This window comes from Fusarium vanettenii (genome assembly GCF_000151355.1).
Source record: "Fusarium vanettenii 77-13-4 chromosome 1 genomic scaffold NECHAsca_1_chr1_3_0, whole genome shotgun sequence".
Classification (NCBI taxonomy): domain Eukaryota; kingdom Fungi; phylum Ascomycota; class Sordariomycetes; order Hypocreales; family Nectriaceae; genus Fusarium; species Fusarium vanettenii.
Genome location: NW_003315881.1, coordinates 1864771 through 1885450, shown reverse-complemented (window position 1 = coordinate 1885450; position 20680 = coordinate 1864771). Strand labels below are relative to the sequence as shown.

General features: G+C 53.6%; 5 protein-coding genes across 5 annotated transcripts; 3 read left to right on the top strand and 2 right to left on the bottom strand.

Annotated features, from left to right (window-relative positions):
• Positions 1–299: 299 nt before the first annotated feature.
• NECHADRAFT_90144 (uncharacterized protein) lies at positions 300–1052 on the top strand (the record flags this gene model as incomplete). Its single annotated transcript, XM_003054271.1, has 1 exon — positions 300–1052. One exon carries the CDS (start codon positions 300–302, stop codon positions 1050–1052), a length of 753 nt encoding a protein of 250 aa, XP_003054317.1.
• A 290-nt stretch (positions 1053–1342) lies between these two features.
• NECHADRAFT_65667 (uncharacterized protein) lies at positions 1343–5401 on the bottom strand (the record flags this gene model as incomplete). The annotated part of the gene is made up of 4 exons (XM_003053558.1): positions 1343–1990; positions 2066–2637; positions 2689–2908; positions 3140–5401. The coding sequence occupies 4 exons, from the start codon at positions 5399–5401 to the stop codon at positions 1409–1411; spliced, it is 3636 nt and encodes a 1211-aa protein (XP_003053604.1). The 3' UTR covers positions 1343–1408.
• A 6131-nt stretch (positions 5402–11532) lies between these two features.
• Positions 11533–12013, top strand: NECHADRAFT_74914 (uncharacterized protein; the record flags this gene model as incomplete). The annotated part of the gene is made up of 3 exons (XM_003054270.1): positions 11533–11649; positions 11710–11769; positions 11825–12013. The coding sequence occupies 3 exons, from the start codon at positions 11533–11535 to the stop codon at positions 12011–12013; spliced, it is 366 nt and encodes a 121-aa protein (XP_003054316.1).
• An 858-nt stretch (positions 12014–12871) lies between these two features.
• Positions 12872–13578, top strand: NECHADRAFT_74913 (uncharacterized protein; the record flags this gene model as incomplete). The annotated part of the gene is made up of 2 exons (XM_003054269.1): positions 12872–13496; positions 13568–13578. The coding sequence occupies 2 exons, from the start codon at positions 12872–12874 to the stop codon at positions 13576–13578; spliced, it is 636 nt and encodes a 211-aa protein (XP_003054315.1).
• Positions 13579–13641: 63 nt separating this feature from the next.
• Positions 13642–18174, bottom strand: NECHADRAFT_32036 (uncharacterized protein; the record flags this gene model as incomplete). Its single annotated transcript, XM_003053557.1, has 5 exons — positions 13642–15476; positions 15762–16684; positions 16736–17026; positions 17081–17757; positions 17863–18174. The coding sequence occupies 5 exons, from the start codon at positions 18172–18174 to the stop codon at positions 13642–13644; spliced, it is 4038 nt and encodes a 1345-aa protein (XP_003053603.1).
• Positions 18175–20680: the final 2506 nt, after the last annotated feature.

Below are 20680 nucleotides of genomic sequence, written 5' to 3'. Positions count from 1 at the left end.
TCACTTTTGACCACCATGACTCAATATTCAGAAGATTTTGTCACCAAGACTGTGTCTGGGTGGTTTCCCAAAAGGGTAATCAATCTCAGAGTGGCCTCGATGCCCTGGTCCAATCACGGACTTAGGATTCATGAGCAGCCAACATCGGAGATAGCATCTCAAAGGCGACGACATGTCTTCAGAATGAGTTATTCAAATCAGATATACGCTATTCTCGATGGTATAAAGAAGCGGTTCATTCCTCGATGAATTGGACATTTCAGATCACACCAGCACAGCACCTCAATCAACACACAACCATGTCTCCTAACACCATCACCCCCGAAAACACCATCGTCCTCGTCACCGGCGCCAACCAAGGTATCGGTCTCGAGGTTGTCAAGAAGCTCACGGCTGAGCATCCAGACTACCACGTCATTCTCTCTGGCCGCCGCCCAGACGCCGTGCAAGAGGCCGCCTCCTCCTTCCAGGCCAAAGGCCTCCGTGTCTCCCCCCTCGTCTTGGACATCACCTCAGACGAGAGCATCGCTGCTGCTGCCAAGTCCATCAAAGATACGTACGGCCGTCTTGATGTTCTCATCAACAACAGTGCCATCTCTGGTCTTAGCCTGGACGTTTCTCCCCGCGCTCGCATGCAGACCGTCTTCGACACCAACGTCATTGGCACTAGTCTCGTCACAGACGCCCTTATCCCGCTCCTTGAGCGTTCGAGCAAGACGCGCCGCATCGTCTTTGTCACTTCCGCCCTCGGCAGCCTGGCCCGAAAGGCTGATCCTGCGTCTGCCCTTCACAAGCCTGAATATGGCGTCTACACCTACAGCAAGTCAGCCTTGAACATGATGGCCCTTCACTACGCCATCAGATATGAGGAGGATCCGCAATGGAAGATCAACATTGTCTGTCCGGGCCACCACTGCGGGACCACGCTGAACGGATTCCAGGGAGCCGAGGACCCCAGCCTTGGAGCTGTCAGCATTTGCCAAGCTGCGACTCTTGGAGCGGATGGCAAGACGGGTACATTTACGGATGACAAGGGCACCATTCCTTGGTAGATACTCAAGGCTAGTAGTTGAGCCCAATCATATAGATCAATGCGAGAGACTCGTGTTAAATGTGCATCCGTCGTTATAATTTGCTTGATATGGTATCCTCTGCAAAATGTCATGCCTCGACTGCTACGAATACGTGCGTAAAATCAATAGTCGGTCCAAACGCCATCGCCAGGCTGTCACCTTGGTGCACAAGCCGGCAACTTGCTCCCTTGCTCTCTATGTGTCCATATATCCTATCCTATCCAATCCTGTCCAGTCCGGTCCTATCCTTCCTTTCCTCATCACATTCATGTCTTGAACTAAAAGTCTAACGAGTGGCTTAAATCAATACCCACGCATCATCCAAGAGATCGAATCTAAACCTGGCTGTGCGAGGTGCTGGGTCGTCCCTCCCAGACGCCCTGTCCACGCTGTTGCATTCCTTGCCAGCGGTAGGGCATCAGGGCGCTACGGAGGCCGACGCTGTGTAGGCGTCGCTGATCCTGTAGCCCGACAAAGCCAACTGAGCCAGCTGAGGGCTGGCGGCGGTGGCCCAAATCTTTGTTCCACACACCGCTGGCACTCTTGGGAGGCTCACCGGTGGGGGATTCATCGCCGTCGCGGTGGAAAGGTTCAGCCTCGATATCGAGGGTCAGCGCGGTTGAGTAACGGCGCGAAGGGAGAGTGTTGGTACGGGGACGAGGACGAGCAAGTACCAGGGGAAGGTTGGAGCTATCAATCGAAGGAGGGGCTGGTGCTTGGTCCTTCTCGGACGCAGGAGGCGTTCTGAAGTAGTCAGACGTGGGGAGCGCGTTGAGAGGAGCCGAGGCGATGCGTGGCAGCTCACCACGTCCGTCGCGGAGAGCCGACGAGGGCTCCAGGTTGGGGGACTCTGATCCATCAGTGACAGCTGAGTCAGGGATTTCCTCGAGAACTGTCTCAAGGGGAGTTGCAAGCATCTCGGTAGGTGTGGCAGGGAAAGAGGCTTCATCGTCGTCCACAGGCTTGGGCTGCTCAATTGCAGCCGCGTTCACTTCCTGGGCGACTTCAGGAGACTCGGTGATTTCGACCTTGGGGGCATCAGTCTCAGAAGCTTGCTCGGCAGCAGGCACAGCAAGGGTTTCTTGCACTGAAGGCAAGGATTCCGCCTCGGCGCTTTCAGCAACGGCAGGCGTTTGAACCTTGTCCTCCTTGGCTATCTCCTTGGCCTGCTCCTCCATAGAGATGCCGGAGTCGCTGGATCCTCGAACCGTCTCAGGCAGGGCCTCTTCAGCCTTGTGAGACAATTCCTTGGGTTCCTCAGGAATTACGGCCCCCTCGGACTCGACGACCTTCTCCTGAGCGGGCTCCTCGGAAGGCTCCTGCTTGGGTGCATCAACAGTGGAAGCCTCCACAACTGGCTCGGTAGGCTCCTTAGACTGAGGCTCCTCGGCGTGAGAATGAGTTGAGGGAGGCTTGGGGAAGTCACTGAGAACAGTCTCTTCCTGAGGTTCCTTCGAGGCGTTATCGCTTTCTGTAACCTCAAGAGCGACCGGGTTGGCCTTTGGAGTTTGCACTTCAGACTCGTTGGCCAACTCCTTCTCATCCACCTCAGTCTTCTCAGCAGCTACGACAGGGACAGTAGGCGCAGTGGCCTCGGCTGTCTCGGCGTCTCCACGAAGGCTGGCTGGAGGGGTGGTGCCGAAGCTCGTCTCAGATCTTGTGTGAGGCACAATAGCCTGCGGGTCTGATGGAGCATCGCGAGCATCAACCATCTCCCACTGCTCATCTTGAGAAGTGTGAGGTGTCTCATTCTTCTGGGCAGTTGAAGCGGGAGCTTCGGTAGGCTCGACAACCTGAGGCACCACCAAGTCAACAGACTCCTTCTCAGGAGCGGCCTCGATCTTAGCATCAGGCTCGGCTGCCTTAGGTGCCTCAACAGGTGTTTCCGTCTGCTTAGGAACAGGCTCCTCGGACTTGGACTCTTCAACCACAGGCGAGGCCGGCGTGCACGATTGGTCCAAGGCCCCCTCAGTTGGGAGCTTCTCTTCAGCCGCCTTGGTCTCTTGGGTCTCAGGCACCGGGGCAGGCTTCTCAGGCTCTTCTCCCTTCTGGGCAGCTGGGGAGACAGGGGCGTCATCCCTCTTAGGCTCAGCCGAAGGAGAGTCCAGGCCGCCAGAGAGGTCGGGCATGCGAGTATCAAGAGATCGGCGAGCCGCTCTTCTTTCCGGGGACTCGATCGGAGGCTCTTTTGTGAGCTGGATGGGCTCGTCGTCGTCGTTGATAGGACGATGGAATTGGACCACTCCGCTAGCAATGGCGTCCATGTCGGACTGCTCTTGGTAGATGATCCTACGTCCGTCGTCAATGATTCGAAGTCCCTCGTTGGACTGGTCCTGGGCCAAAGCACGCGAGGACTTGGGGGTTACAACGATACTGTCTCGGGGGCTGATGCTATCAGTATCCACCAAGCTCGGAGTAGACGGGGGTTCGGACTGGTTCTCGTCGTCTGCGAAATCGGCCATGTAACCGTTCTTCTTGGCCATCTCGAGACCAGACGGTACTCGGCGCAGGTCAGGCGAAGGAGCTGCCGGCGAGGGAGGAGCCTGGGGGCTATCTCTCAAGTTCGTCTGGCCAATCTTCTTTGACAGCGTATGCTCGGAGCGGGAGCTGCCCAGAGATCCCGACATGGAGACCTCAGACTCGGGTCGGGGGAGTGAGGCAGAAGCGGTCAGCGAGGGGGTGGGCGCAACTGACGACGTAGCTCCAATTGATGGAGGTGGTACAATGGACGATGCCGCTCCGATGGAGGAGGCAGCAGCACCTCTTGACTTGAGACGCAGGTTTGGTAGCGTGTCGGGACAGTCAATGGCGCAAGTGTCCTTGCACAGCATCGTGATATCAGAACGGATGCGCTCCTTCAGGTGAGCCTCGAGGGCCTTTCTCTCCAAATCAGGAGAGGCGAACTTCTCCAGAGGAATACTATCATCCCCGCCAGCACCGTCAAGGAAGCCATCGAAGATGAGGTGGCCTCGCTTGTGAACGGTCATGGTGGCGAGTGCATCCTCATGGTGCTCCAGCACGTTGCTGATGCCAGTCTGAAGGCGCTCCATGACAGCCTCAATGGTTTGACGGCAATAAGTGACCGAGTGGTCAAGTCGAACAACAAGGGGTTCGTGGACAGACCAATTCTTTCCACGAAGTTCACGGATAGTGAGAGTGAGGTCATCCAGAGAACGCATAGACTTGTCAGTCATATCGCGAGCTTTCTCTAGCTTGGCCTTGACCTGGTTGGCGAACTCATCAAAGTCGCGACCCTGAGGATCATTGAACAAGACCTTGCTTGTTTGGATGCGATGGGAAAAGTATGTGTAATCGGGGCCAAGGTTGTTGCGAACCTTGACCATGATGTCGACAGCTCCATCCTCAGTGTGGGTGCAACCACCGCTACCCTCAAACCCATTGCAAGTCTTGTGGCGCTTATCGAATTTGCGCTTACAAGAGTCGACAGGGTCAATTACGAGGTTGGATACCCGGGTCATCAGCTCCTCGCCGAGAAGGAGGGTCAGGGGGGAAGGCTGGCGACTATCAATCTTGATAGAAGCATTCCGGTTCTCTGGGTAGCGGGTGGCACAGCGACTGCGCAAAAAGAGCTCAATTGCATAGCCCGAGACGAGTTCGAAAGATTGAGTGTCGTTGGCGAACCGGGATCGGGGAATGCAGGCGGTGGATTGCGGTCGGCCGGTGCACGGCCGGACAGTTTCGGACTCGGCGTTGGCCGGCTCGGGATCGGCAGCGTCAGACCACCGGAAGCCGGGATCATGGCGCACCAAAAACAAGCCAACAATGCGGTCGGTAGCATTGACAACTTCGCGAGCGTCATCATGTGTCAGCTCGTACTCCTGAAAAGAGCGTAGCGACTTTTCTACAAGAATGAGGCCATCGCGTTCCACGCGGTATGTGATGCGATAGCGCAGTGGCTTGACATCACGATGGGGCTTGCGGAGTGGGTCGAGAGCGGTAGAATCGTGGCGTGTGATAAGCTCTGCAGAGCAATGCTGGAGGCGCGAAAGCAGCGCTTGGCAGATACGATCCGAGGCCTTCAGCTGGGGTGAGGCCTCATAGTCGCGTACGTGCTCGGTGCCGATTGGGCTCTCAAACTTGACCTGGACGTGTACTCGGAGGCCGGGCTTGACGTTGGCGAGCTTCTGAGTCTGAGAAGATGAAGTTGAAGGCAATACGACAGACGACGGCCGGGGGAGGTCCGAATTTCGGGTCTTTTTCCGGCCTAGGAGCGGGAAGCGGCGCTTGGTACCCGCTAAAGAAAATGAAGGCGACGAAGATGCGACGGAGTGACCGTCTCCCGAGGTACTCGGCCGTCGGAGCGGCATCTTGGTCGATTTCACGGGCACTCGTTTCCTAACTTTTTCTCCGTGTTCGATTGGAAAAGTGCGCGGGCGTGAAAGTAAAGGTTGGGGTTTCGGTCCTCAATGACACAAAGGGTCCATCGAGGACGGCGCAGACACGATTGGAGGTTCTGGAGAACGAGGCCGAAGGTAGAAGACGTCAATTGGCGACAGAGGGCAAGTTTAAGAGAAGAAAAAGAGAGAAAAATATTCAAATCGTGAGGCTGGAAGAGTAAAAAAGAGGCAGGAAAAGCAATGAACAAGCGGAGGCGGAGGCGGGGATGCCGGCTGCGACTAGTTGAGTGATCGACTGAGACCTGGGCGGAGTCGCAAAAATCTCGACAGCAGGGGAGAAAAGGGCTCGGTCGGTCAAGCTCGGTTCCAGATAACGGGAGGTTATTAATGGATCAATGGCCGGAGAGGCTTTCCAAGATTGTGCAGCGCAGTTGGTGGGTGATGTGCTGGGCGCGCAGTAGTTTCCCCCGATCTAATGCGATGGACGTTGAAGGGCAAGAAATGGTCGTGGCTGGTCCTGAAGGCGGTCGGCCTGCAAGTGAGCGAGCTAGAGTGAACCGCTGGAGCTTGAAGGATCTCGAAATGGAAAAGAGCGAGTTCTCACTGGCGAGCAAGAGGAAGGAGACTGGAACCTGAGGGGAGGGGCGCATGAAGTGCGGCGGGTCACTTTTAAAGAGGTTTATCGCATCGCATGCTTCTGACCTGCGTGCTTGCTTGCGTGCGCGCCCCATTCATTGCTCATTGCTTGCTTCTCGCCTAAGCACTGCTGGAGCCGCTGCTGGCTGGCTCGTTGCCTTGCTTGGCCGTGCCCGGTAGAGCAATGCTCATGCACCAATTGATGCCGCTGCCGATGACTGGATGGATCGATTTTCCCCCCGGGTCAGATTAGCAGGACCCGAGCATCTTGCCCGTGTGCCTCTGGGCCAAAGTGGACTGTCAATCTTGTCATGATCCAACCTTTTGCTGTGCCGGGACGCGCCGGCGTGGAGGGGGAGGGGGGTGGTCCCTGTGGACTCCTGTGAAAGCCTCCGTGGGTTCTTCGTAGGCAGGGTTGTGCATCATGCCACGCCGCGCTGACCGTGAGGGCGTGACCCATGCCTTCCGGCCGGGTTGAAGCCCGTCGAGTTCGTGACGGGGGAGTGTGTGGTCTGATGTCGGCCTTTTTCGTGCATTGTCGTCAATCTCTCAGCTTCGGCCGGTTCCTGGCTACGAGCCGTACCTGGGATGATGCCTGAGGCGAGTGTCTTTGGTGGATAGGACCTGCCTAGGAAGATATCTTCAGTTGACTGAATACAGGCCGTGCGCACCTGCCGTCAGTCCTTGGCCATCACACATGCTCGGCCAGCGCCCGTAACCCTCTGTGGGTTCAGCGGATATTGGGGGTTGGTCACTCATCTCCAGACGCAGACGGCATGGCCATGGCATCCCCCAAAAAGCAAAATGAAAAGTCCAACGTTGGTCCAAGTCCGTGCCTGTACCTGCCCGTACCTGCTCTGTCGAGTACTGGTGGAGGCAGGCACAAGCTCGGGCGCCACCTGCCTCCTTCCCCTTCCTTCAACGCCCTTGCTCATCGTCCGATATGGGCGGGTTCAACTTGTCTTGAAAACTTAACTCCTAGGATTCCCAACTCCAGGTTCAGTCTCGGGCTCGAGCTTCCTGCTCGCCTCAGATCAGAATCCAGAAGCCAACTGTGTTCTTCTCCATCTTTGGTTTTCTAGCTTCCTCAGCTGAGAGGGAGTCGTCGTGGAAACAGCTGAAGCAGGACCCTTCAGGGTCTTTTTTCTTGTCAGTGTCATCTGCTCCCGTTCTCGCTAATACAGACGAACCCCTCTCTTCATCTCGTCTTGCTCTCAGGTCTCGGCATCTGGGACGAGTAAGAGAGGGCGATCGGGGGATTCACCCCTGCTCCCGGTCACAATCCACGCCACAGGTTACTCGCATACCAGGTCTTGACGATCACGGGAATGGGATTGTGATACCTGGCGGTGATTGATGATGGATCCCGAGCATCTGACCGACCTGGATCCATGGTGAGTTCGAGGTCAGCCAGCCTCTTGGAAGTTTCTTTTCCTGACTCCGATGGATTGGTTGGCTGCATCCCGGTGGCATCATGTCTGATCTTTTTTGGTTTTTATTGTCTTGATTCTTGTTCGCTCATTTTGGCTCGGCAATGAGTAGCCCGATCAGAGCTGGCCAACCAAACTCGAGCCTTTGAGCCTTAGACCCCTACAGGCTGCACCACACCATTCCTCTCAATACTACAGTCTTGCAGAAGCCGCAGCGAGTGGACGGGATTGGAAAACAACATAATCTCAGCCAAGCCCGGCCTCAATTGTACAACGAGTTCGAGACAGAAAGTCTGGCCAACCCGTCACCCACGCCCCGCGGACGCATCCCGCGCTCCCTGCAATGCATTGACTTGCCCACGCTGCAAGGCGCAATTTGGCGGTTGGCTGCTGCTCTGGTGCAAAAGGAAAAAAACCTTTAAAATCTGAAAGCTCTCGCATGAGCCTGCGTGGGTTGGCACCCGGTTAGCGATGGGATCCTTGAGTCCAGGATCCAGACGTCACCATCTGCCCACTGCGAATTGTCCCAGCCATTGGTCCAGGTCCGTTGCTCATCCAACTTCCCAGAGTCGGATCATGCTTGCGCGGGCTTGCCAGGCTTCTCCATTCTTTTGGTACGGGGTGCCATTTTACACGCATTGCGTTGCAGCGCATTGCAGGGCTGAGACTCTTCCTCTTCTGTCAGATGTGATTCCTCGAGTCTTTGTCTTGTTTCTGAGGTCCTCTTTAACCATAGCCCGGCCAATCCAGCTCAACTCGACCCTGGTCTTTCATCCCTGCCCCGTTGATCCGACATCCAACTCCCGTGCCTCGACAATCGCCAGAACCGACACATACCACAATGAGAAACTCTTCGACTCGATAAGCATCATACATCCGAGGTCAGTGCCTGTTTAACACCCCATGTTTCCATCCACCCGATTCTCTCCGGCTACACATGCCAGCTTATCGTCCATTTACATACCCTACACCAGTACGGCATCTATCATCCCGCATATTCCTCTTCGGTCTCATGAGATCGCACCACTCTTCCTTACTTGGATACTGCCTCGCATTCTCTACTTGTTCAGTTGTCCCGCTTCAACGGCTGTCTCCATTCCCTCACATACTGTACATGAACCCGTGCACAAGTTGTCTCCGATGCACCGGGACCGGCAACCCCATCAAATTCTTCCCCGGCTTTCATCCGTCTGGAGCAGACATACCTGGTTATCGGTCACGGCCAGGACTTGTCCCGATGATGGCCGGCACCCGCCGGCCGTGCTCAATCACCCGCTACGCCGACCTGACTATGTCCGTTCATTCCCGGTATAGTTGTCTGACTTTTCGGAACCAACATAGGGACCTCTGGAAGAATCCTGATTAATGGGGACTGCCTACTTGCCCTATAGATTAACTCTATCCACCCACGGCAGGATAAGTCCGTGACTGTAAAACCGAGCAACATAGAGTTGCAACCCATGTAGAATCACCACCCCGTAATTCTATAGACTGCAAGCGGCTTTGCCGGGAACTATGTGACCGGCACAGCCCGAATATGATTATGAATCGGGATTCGGTAGCGGCCACACGGAATTGTATCGGCATGATAGGCCCCGTGAACTGTCATGCTCTCCTCAAAACGCTGCACCTGCATCCATCGTCAACGTGGCATTGAGGCAAGAACAACAACAACAACAACAACAACCACACCCGAGATGTCGTGGCCAAGTCCAAGACGAAGAAAGTCCAAAGGGGAATTTTCGGATTGAGGCCCCATGCAGCAAAAGAAGCCCACTCATGACCCCGGATTCCAACCGGCGTCGAAACTCGGCTTGCTTGGTGCCACGTTCTGAAGATCCACGTCACTGCAGGTAATTAATAAGGCATCAAACAACAAGACTGACTTGCATGAGCAAATGCGAATCAATTGCGGAGCGCAAGCGAAAGGGCGCCTAAGACCCCCAAAGCACACTAGTTAGCGAACAAACAACAGGGAGTCCTCAGGGTCCTTGACGTTGGGCTAAGCTTCTGGCAGGCGAGCTAGGAGCTGGAGTAGTCAGGGCCAGGAAGGTCGCGGCCATGGCCTCCGTCCCGGGCCTCGAAACCAAAAGTTGCCTATTTGGGTAATCCACTCCCGAAATAGAAACACCACGGAAAACTCGCCATATCTGGTATTGAGAGTAAAAAGAGAGATGCAAAGAGCATTAAAGGGCAAAAAATTAACAGTTGACGGCCAATGGGATTGCTCCCGCCAGGGCTTGAACCTGAGACCTTCGCATCACCGATATTACAGTGTTAACTGAAGTATTAGTACGACGCTCTAACCAACTGAGCTACGGAAGCCGATCAACTGTTAAAGGCAGTGACCCATGTTGCAGCTTATGACAGCCAGCGGCTCAGAACTCTGGAGTTTAGGTTGCAGTATTTATCTGACCTACCGCTCTAACAACGTCTCCAGAACCTTGTCCCTTAGTCGAAGGAAGCGTAAGTGAATGATGCTGTGTATCTAGCTACGCTGGATAACTCAGACGGGCCTACCAGTCACAGCTTCGATGATCTTGTGATCACAAACGGTACCCTAGACAAGTAAATGTTGCTGTGAACACAGAGTCCTGGGGAGGGACTTCCCTTCAAAGGCTTATCGATCGTCAAAACCTGGATCATTGTGGAGGAGAAAGTGATCATAATAGTTGCTGAGTCCTACCATACACTTACTGCCCAGCCTGTTCGATAGTCTTCTGCCAGTGGCTTTCATCACATGCTCCAAGTGATCATGGATACGAATCAGGTCGTTCAAGTTACTACGGTTGAGAAGTAATCTGTGTCTCTCAGGGATTGAGAATAGCTTGACGAGTCTCGAGCTGGAAGAAGCCTTAGCAAGTGTTACAGGCATGAGCTGAAGGACAGGCTCTTTTAGCTTATTGCAAATATTGACAAACGTGTAACTAGGAAATTCAGACAACTTCCACCGGCATGCCGTCAGCACGCACAAGGCCTAAGACCAGGTCCATCACAACTACCTCCGCTTCCTCAAGACCTTGAAAGTTATCAATGATGAGACGACTGACGAGGATATCGACAGAGAGGAGTTAATGATAGAAGAAGAAAAGTGCGAACAGCGCCTGAGGGTGTCCCGCCTTGAGCTTCTGGTTGATGATATAACCTTCCTGACATCAGATAAATGGATTACTTTCTGTTCTGTGGTCATGATGCTCGCTCAGGGTTCATATGATAGCGCTGGTCTTGGACCTCTTGGGACAGGAGGGTCTTTGATACCGCGCCACGAACGCTTCGCTTACAGTTCCCGAGACTATTGGCCGATGCGAGAGCAGTGCAGTTGGGGGTGACGATGTAATTGGAGAATGCTATCGAGGTCATGGGCTCGTCGTGGCTTTAGACTGGCGGTGGGCCTCCTGTCGGATCCCAGTGTGCCCTAGACTCGTCAACCCTCGCGGTTATCTCTTTTCCTTAAGCCATCGTGTCCTTGGAGTTTGGTACAGCTTGTTCCAATACCACACGAGACCATACCTGGGACGATTCGAGCGCCTTGACGTTGCCGTTCGGTTCTTCATGCTGCTTTGGCCCCTGAATACATACTCGTGGCGTATACACAAGTGCCTCAATCTAGCAAGTGGTTGGGGAAGCCTCTCTTCCAAGAGCGCCACTTCACCTCAGAGGCCCAGGTTGGTGAACCAAATACCCACCCCCTTAATGGACCGGAGCTAATGAAAACATCTTGATCGTAGAATAGACATCTCTTTGTGAATCAGCGCGGCATCCTGCATCTGAGATCTGTCGCCAGGCGTCCAGCGGCAAGTTGCATGTTCACCAGGTAGCAACACATGTGAGTGGCATAAACAAACATTACAGGGCCATTCACCCGTCGGTTTGTTTCCACTGTGTGTGCTGTGAATCTACCATAAACCCTTTATCAGAGACAAGTAGCTTGTCTTGCTCCATCACGCACTCCTCGCTTGGGTTCTTGGCCTGGTTTTCTTTGAGAGGCCATATCAACTCCTCTAGATAAGGACATACGGACGACCTACAACAACCATGCCTCGATCTAAGAAAAAGGGAAACGCAGACGGGATAGCCAAACAGCTCGCCGGCTTGACTCTCAATTCTACTGCACCCCCTGACTCTGATTCTGGTTCCGAGCCCAAGCACAAGGTTAATCTCACCACTCAGTGGAGCACCTACATCCAGAAGGGCACCTTAGAAGATTTCTAGCGTCTCTGCGCTGACCTTGGTATTTCCGGCGATCTTGGGAGCAAGACAAAGTGCCGCAAGGTATGTCGATATATGTTGGATGTAGCGTAGTAGTCCTGAAGTTGACTTGTGCTAGGAGATCAAGAGCGTCAATGTCAACATCAAGCAGTTCCTTCAGAGCAAGAACAAGCCTGAAGATGTGAGGTTCTTCAAGAACAGACATGCCCTGATTCAGTATACGAGAAGAACTAGCTGGTTTTTCCCACGTCGCAAGATCCCAAAGGGCGACCCGCTCGCGGCTCTGTTGAAGGAAATGGATGACTAGTCAGGTTTGTGTATGTTATATGCTAGGGGAATCGAGTAGCCAGGGATAGACAAGCCACACAAGCAAACACGTTGTCGATAATCATACGCCGTTCTCATGCTCATTATATATCTAACTTCTAATCCCCCCCAGTCGAATTTATCTAACCTTCCACCCTAACAACGCCCGCAAAGTCCAGTTCCCTGGTTGAAGGGGGCGGAAGTAAATGCTGTCATGTATCTGGATATTCGTGGAGCTGTGCCGAGTCTGCTGGCCATGATACCCATGGTCATCCCGCTTTGATGACAACAAAACATATGGAGCCGATGCTTTGATAAACAAATGTATTGTGAAGGCCTATATTCACGGTATCGCTCAGAACCCCCCTCAGACTAATAACATGATAAATATAAGGTGATTGTATCTAAACAAACACTGTCACACCAAAGTAAGCCATATGGAGGAGTCACCCTCAAAACGGTATCCTCTTCCTCTTCACAACGACATTGTATTCCCAGGGATAACTTAACACTACCATTTCTCTGTTACGAGTCTTCCAGTCATTCAGAGTGCTTACGATTGTTGTACGCGGTTGTGCAACAGCCTGAGGGTCGAGACGGGCGGTGACACAACAAGCAATAAATGTGTATGACCAGCCTGATCCGTTTTGATGTTGCTAGTCCATATTGAAGAATCTCAGCCAAAACAAGTCCCACGATTGAAGGGCGTCTGCTTGATTGCCAATACAAGCGGTATCTTGCATTTAGGGCATGCCGCCAGGCGCTCTATGGCGAGTCGCATGCTCACTAGGCAGCAACATTCGTGCCTACGAAAGCAAACAATTTAAGCCTCATCACCGGTCTGAACATTAACTACCACATGCCCACAGTGACACCATTGCTGGCTCTATATCTTGGTTCCTTCTTGCTCACCCTTCTCTTAACCTCACTCCTTAACTTGGATCCCAGGACTCATCCCCTTCTGAGGACTCATCCCCTTCTGAAGACGCATTTACACCCAGCCTGGAAAATGTATCAACTCAGACGATTCGCGACGGCCATGCTCCGCTTGGCTAAAATGGACGCAACGGGCGAGGGTGCTAAAGGGTCCGCCGGTCTGACCGTCACTGCCACGGCCCCCCCTGACCCTAAGGACAAGGCTGGTCGGCGAGACCAGCAGAATGGTGATGGCCAAAAGAACGGCTTGAATGATTTCCAGCGTCTCTGCGTCGACCTCGGACTCTCTGGCAAACTTGGCAGCAAGAACAAGTGCCGCAAGGTATGCCAACCTCAGACCAGACAGAAGGGAACCGGTATTGACTTATGCCAGGAGATCAAGAATGTAAACGTCAATATCGGACAGTTTCTGAAGAGCAAGAACAAGCCCGGCGACGTCAAGTTCTTCGAGGACAAACGTGCCTTGGTCAAATACACGAAAGAGACCAATTCCTTTTACCCAAAGAAGCAACTCCCCAAGGGCGACTCGCTTAGAGCCTTGCTAAAGCGTATGTTTGTATGATTGATGGGATACGATTCCTTTTTGTTAAAGGGAGATTAAGTTGCTGGAGATGGATAGAGTCACATTAGTGGGGAAAAAGAAGAAGGAGAGGCTGTTGATAGCCATACGCCGTTCTCATGCTCATTATATACCTAACTCCTAATCTCCCACAATCGAATTTTACCCGTGTCGTTACCAACCGCCAACAAATCACTCTGTCGCCCAAAAGCAACTGCGGAAATTCTACCAAGAGGTGTCTGCTCCGTAGGCCAGTTACGGTAGACTGTGCAGCTTGGAAGATGCACAAGTCGTAGAGCATCCTTCTTGTGCTGGCTTCCGAAAGCCATGAGCTGGCCATCGGGGGAGAAGGCGATGTGTGTGATGGGGGTGACGAGCTGCTCAAAGACTCGAGTGGGTGTCGGCCGCTCCTTGATGGTAAGCTCCTCTGCCTGGGGCACGACAAGTTCGGCTCGGTCGTAGATGTTTGTGATGCCACTGTTGGAACCGATGGCAACCCAGCGATCCTCGCCCAGATGAGTTGGGCCTTGATGGCCACCGAGAGCCAGGACGATACCTCCAACACAACCCTCGTCATTCCAGAGACCCACGAAAGAACGGCTCTCCATGCTGTACTCGCCAACCTGACCATCCTTGCCCAGGATGGTCATTCCGTCTCCGGTGCTCCACCAAGCAAAATCAGCAATGCCGTTGACACTCGAGAGTCTGGCAGCGGCGATCCACTGCATGGATGTTGTGCTGATGACATTGATGATGCCGCCGCCCTTCTTGGTAGAAGCCACAATCGCCATATATCTACCGCAAGGGCTGAGCTTGAATCGTTCCATGGTCTTGTGCTCCAGTCGATGTCCGAGAATCTGTGTCGTCTTTTGCACCGTGCCCGACTGAAGATCCCAGTGGTGAAAGTATTTCCGTCGTCCAGCGAAAAACACCTTGTCGCCCTTGGGATACATGAACTCGGCCCTTCGCACGTCGACCTGCTTGGCTTGCACTGACATCAACTGAGGATTAGGCGTAGGGTGGGCGGAGGGTGCGATGTGGTGAAGGTACAGAACAGATGCTGTGCTTGACGACAGGAGGACTGGGTACTCGGGGTGAAAGGATAGGCTGGTAACAGGGGCCTTGTGCTGGTCTGGAATCTCTCTCGTTCTCTGGATGTCGATAACCTCGGGTCGTAGTCGTCGCTTCTTTGTCGATCCAGCTCCAGCCAGGCGGTTGACGTCGCGGAGGAACTTCTCGAGGGGCTGGGCAGAAATCTCAGAGTCGGAATCGCTATCGGCATCTGAAGAGTCGGAAGCGGCAGAAGATCGTCGCCTCCTCTTGCTAGGCCGTCCGTCTGCTTCGCGAGCCCATGCCGGCGCTGGGTTCAGTCGGAGGTACTGCTGTCGCAATCTTCTGCTGTACTCGGTTCCGCTGACGAGGTCCTCGGCCTCTGTTAATCGCAGCTTTCGTAGGCGCGTGGCTCCGGCGAGAGAGATGACCAATCGTTCGTCGTCGCTGTCTTCCCAGGCGGGGGCATTGCCGTCTGTGGGCTTCGTAGACTTGGTGACTTCAGCGCCTGCAGCCCCAGAGCCTGTGTCGAGCATGAAAAGATCCGCATCGTCGATATCCTCCAGTCCAGCAGTGTCCTGCCCCATAAGCTCAAGCTCTTTGCCCTCTGTATCCTTGCTGGAGTCAAAAAGCCAGTCGTCCTTGAACAATTGCGCCCGGAAGCTCGCCTTGTTGCCCAGGACCAATCGCTCCAGCTCCTCCTCGTCCGAGTCCTTGTCGTAGAGGGCGACGGTGGGTTTTTGCTTTGGGACCTCATCTTCCGAGTCGAAATGAGCCTCGCTCTCGGAGGATGTGAGGTCCTGCATGTCTTCGTCTTGCGGCGGCGCCATTGTTGCTGCTGAGTCTCGCGACGGGTGGGAAGTCTGTAGGTTCTGGCTTGGGCGAAATGTCGACGGGCGTGGAATTTTTTTAGAGGGTCCTCACAGCCTTGCATGGGCGACGGGTTGTGATAGGCTCGTGTCGCTAGTGGGATAGTGGGCTGTTGACCAATCACGTGTAAGTGATGAAGAGAGGCTGACAACAACCCTAACCCTGGAAATATGCGAATTCATGAACTTCATGAATGTCAATGAACTTGATATAGTTATGCTGATGCCTAGGGTATTCTTGTTTCTTTCCCATTCTCTTCAATTCCACTTCAAATCTCCCAATCATAGCGCTGCCGCCTGAGCCAAAACCTTCTCCAACCGGTGCAAGTCGGGACTCACAGACTCAGTAGACTTCAGTGTGAGAACAGATCCCGCCTGGGCTACATCAATCAGATTCTCAACCTTGCCGCCCTGAGCCAAACCAGAAATCAAAACGCCAAAGAACGTGTCACCAACTCCATTGACGGACACGATCTTCTTGACCCTCTCAGCGGCTGAAAACTGCCTCATGTATAGACCGCCAACGGTTGGGTGATCGCTTGTCGCTCGAGCAAGAATGTACTCTTCAGAGTCGGGGTCCCTCAGCCGAGGGTCATCACGGCCAAGTATAGTGGTCAGAAGAACACCCTGAGGTCCAAGTTTTGTCACGATAGTTGGGATGTAGGGGAGGAGTTGAACAGACTGAACAGGGACTCCTGCATCAGTCAGCTCTGCCGAGGTAGCTCTGACGAAGCGATCCCGAGCTCCCCTCATTCCAAAAGCATCAATAACATCGAACCACTCAGGAGAGTCAAAGTAGCCATTGTCACGAGCCGCCTCATACATGGCCTTCAACTCATAGTTGTTTGGTGATGCAATATCAACGGTGGGCTTTGGGAAGACTCGAAGCTTCGGGTGGCCCTTCTGGGGGCAGAAGAGGTTCATCGACTTGGCTGTCGATACGGGCTCGAAAGCGATCTTGCAGCCTTGATCTTGACCCGCCTTTAGCCAAGCCCGGATGTCCTTTTCACTCCAGTTGCCATCGACCACCAACCACTTGGGCTTGGTACCTCGGACGGCCGATTTCCAATATTCCGGGAACGAGTGATGTGTAAAGATGCCCATGTCGGCCATGGCCATGACTAGGTTCTTGTTGGCATCGTTGACGGCAACGTATTGGGCTGTCCTGTTAGAACCGTGATACTCGTGCCCAAGCTGTCGGATGTAGGTTGTGTCCAAACCCGAGGCCTTGAGTCCGTTCAGGACAGTCTTTCCAGCGCTGGGTTTCGCATCAGCATTATGTGAGGGTCTTCTTCCTAAATTCACTTACACGTCGTCACCAATCATGCTGCATAGTCTAACTCGTGCATGCCTGCTCACGGAGTGTGCAGCAAGTGCGACGTTATGCCCGACTCCTCCGATGGACTGGCTGATGCTGGATGGATTCGAGGTTTGGAGGACAGGCGAGCTACCGCCTGACTTGGGAGCGGAGTAGTCACAGCTCAGGTCAATGGCTACGGACCCAGCGACAAGGATATCGGCCTTGCTATCCGCAGCGACATCAGGTTCCTGGGGCTGAGAGGGAGCAGCAGGTAGAGCAGCAGGTGTTGCATTGCTACTACTACAATTAGAGTTACGTTATCCCCAGACCATGCAATTCATCGCCGCAACTTACAAAGTCTTCACGGGCTCGGACCCGGGAGACATGAGCTTCGACAGCTCGACTGCGACGTTGGTGGCTCGGGTGATGTTGGATATCACTAGTTCCTTGTTGGCGATGACCGCCTTCTCCCCCGTGAGCTGCTTCAGCCTGCCCAGGATGTACGGCGTGTTGGCGCTTCCAGTGAAGCCCTTCTCGTTGGCCTCCCTGACAGCCTGCTCGATGTAGTCCTGCATCTTGGGGGCCGGGATGCCAAACTTCTCGGGGATCGGGTTCGCAAAGAGCAGACCCGACTCGATGCCGAGCTTCTCCTGGGCCAGGATGATGGCAGCAGCCTCCTTCTCGGTGTAGACAACAGAAGGACTCTTGACACCGCTATCACGGGCCCAGAATGCGGGAAAGTCAATATTGCCAGACCTACCGTCGGCAAAGGTAGACACATAGGCACCCTGAGTCTCAAGGAACTCGAGAGTCCGAGGGATGTCGAGGAAACCCTTGCAGCCACTGCTAATAACGGCAACCCGGGTTCGGCCCAGCTCAGTGAGATCAGCAGAGATATCCATCGAGTCCTGTCCACCACGATGGACACCACCCAGACCACCGGTGCCAAAGACTCGGATACCAGCGAGCCTTGCTAGCAGCATCGTTCCGGCAATGGTAGTTCCTCCATGAATCTTACGTCCTGTAAGTCCCTAGACAGCCCGAGTTAGTCGCGTGTGATGAAAGCAAAGAAATCCGCTGATAGTTGGCAATTATAGTCGAATTATCATCATTCGCAAAAACAAACTCCCTCTTACCATTCCCGTGAGGTAGGCGATATCCCTTCTAGACGCCTTGACAGCACCTCCACTCTCAATCATCTGAACAACCTCCTCTGGAGAGGCACCGACTTTGGGCACTCCATCAACAATGGCAATAATAGCCGGGATACCTCCATGGCTGCGGACGAGCTCCGAATGCTCACGGGCCAGGTCATTGCCCAACGCTCCGTGGGTGTAAATGGTTGACTCGAGAGCAACAACAGGCTTGTTGCTGGCAACAGCGTCGGCAACTTCATCCGTGACCTTGAGTAGCTCTCGTACGCCAGCCAGTGACGCGGCCGCGCTCATGAGGCGGCGCTGGGCATGGACCGGCCGAGCGCCGGGGCCGGAGCAGCGCCACATGGAAGGGCTATGCCGAGAGATAAGGCTGGGTAGCCGTGGAGTCAGCATGGCGCTGGCTAACTAAGCAGTAGAGAAGGCGCAATTGGTAAACTTGTAGGGAACCCCTTGATGAATGGCGTGTTTGAATGTGATTGATGAGCAAAGCAGAGTTGTTGTGCTGGTGGATTGGTTGGCGGGGTTGATTTGATTTGATAAGCCAAGCTCAATATGGAGATGGAGGTTTATCAAAAGCTCCGATAGGCGAACTCGCGGTACTTGCCACTTGAACAACGTAACAAGGACCAGTAAAAGACAATTGCCCGAGTCGAGATTCGTAGGATTCGATGGTGTTTGTCTAGAAAAGAGCTCCACAGAGATGCAAGCAGCCTGATTTCCAACGTCTCCGTCCTGCGAGCCAAAAGCCATGCTTTTCGGGGCCCTGGGGCTAGAACACAGGGAAGCGGGCGCCTCACTCGGCCGTCGGAGGGCGCCGTCGGTAACGACCAAAAGTGGCTCTCTTTTTTCTTGTTCCTGTCCCGCCAGGAGAGAACATGGAAGGGCAAGAAAAACGCCATCTTCTCCACTTGGTTGATTTTCTTTCCGCTCTGTGGGTGAGTGGAGTTTCTCTACCGCCACAACCGATCGATGCGAGTTTGTGGGATCTGGATCGCCATGTGTTTTTCCTTTTCCTTGAGGTACAGTAACGTTATGGATCCTTTGAGAAGTGTTGCCATATGGATTGGATGTTCAACTTCGGCTATATCGAGGACACATATATGCGACCAAAGCAACCTGACCTGTCAAACTCGCATGGTTTGGTTCGACATGACATGAACCATCTCTAGAACGTGGTTTCAAGGGTTTGCTTCGCTTCTGCACAGATTGGAACCCCCCGCGGAATTGTTGCATCCGATATGTGCTTGTCAGTTTCTTTTATGCAAGCTAGTCCCTGTCTCCGGTTGAGTCAATTCACAAGTTGTCGGGCCGCCATCTGATCCCTGCCCTAGGGCTCGACTTTCAGACTTCAGATGAGACAGAACATGGATCTGAGAGAATGGAACTTGCTTTTTTGACAGGCGCAAGATGAGACATGCCGCGGAATATTCTACACCGACTCTATATTTGCTTCTAGACTTCTTTCTGACACTAATAGAGTATCTTGAGGCATTGGAAGAATACACTCATGATTAACCAGTTGAATATCCGTGTCATCTCGCTTCTCTCTTTTGCCCAGAAATGACCCCTCCAAAACGGTCTGTCCAGGGTGTGGACACACCTATCTGGAGAGATTTGACGGACGTCATTTCCGGTTTCAAGTTGTAGATATAGGCAATTAATTCCATCATGATTCCTTTGGTGATTCTCTCCCCGGTTTCACACTTCCGCCGTGCACATCTGCCATCATGACAGTATCACGACTGCTCGTGCCGCTGCTGTTCCTGGCTGGACAGTCGCTGGCGGACAACTTTACCATTTCCAACGGCCAGATCTTCACCCCTGGCTTCGTTGTGCTAAACGCCCCTCAACCAGACACTCCTTTGGGAGGTGGTAGGTACCATGTGCTCAACACCAATGCTCTGCTAATACCCTCAAGACACGCTACATGTTTCCATCGACGTGACGGCCAACGGCAAGCTACCGCTGCCGCCATACGAAGAAGATGCTCCCAGCCAGATTTTCAGCATAGAGATGTTTCTCTACAGTTACACCACGGGACGCAACTTTACCATCTCGAATGGTACGGCTAGCGCTAACAACGCGAGCCTCGGCGAAATCATGGCGCAGGAGCCCGACAGCACCGTGAAGCACGTCAACTGGGTCTGGCCTGATTGTTTGGTGGGCGACGGCAAGCCAGAGGATGACGATAGCGACAGGGGCATTTACAATGTATTTGAATGGTGTTCCACCCCGACTTACATGATGCTGACTTATATAGATCTCCATCCGGCAGAATTTTAGGCTCAACGGCGACGACTACTATACCATTTTCGACGTCCCTATTTCCGTCACTAATTCGATCCAAGAGGATGACGATCGCCCCTCTTGCGACGACTTGTCCAATGAACTGCTTCCATATGAAGATGTCGACGCAGAGACGGCCAACGAGGTCGGCGTACTGTTTGCCCCAGGAGATGCGACAGAGGTTGAGGCTGGGGACAAGGACTCTGGGGCGTCGATCGCCAATCTGGGGTTGATGGCATATGCTGGGGGGTTGGTAGGAATAATGGTTGCAATCCTGTAAATATTGACCGTTGTTAAAATATCTGGCCGCCCTTAAGACGGAGCTCCTACTTGATCAAGCCCTTTCACCGTTGCCCAAGACATTCCAACCTCAATGATAGCTGTTGAAATAGCCTATCCCATCTACGCCGCCAACCAACAGAACTCGGCTAGCCAATGCAGGTCACCACTTCGCCAAACCAACCAGCCTCTCACAACCCGCTCCCATCCTCCAACGGCGGCCCATTTGCGG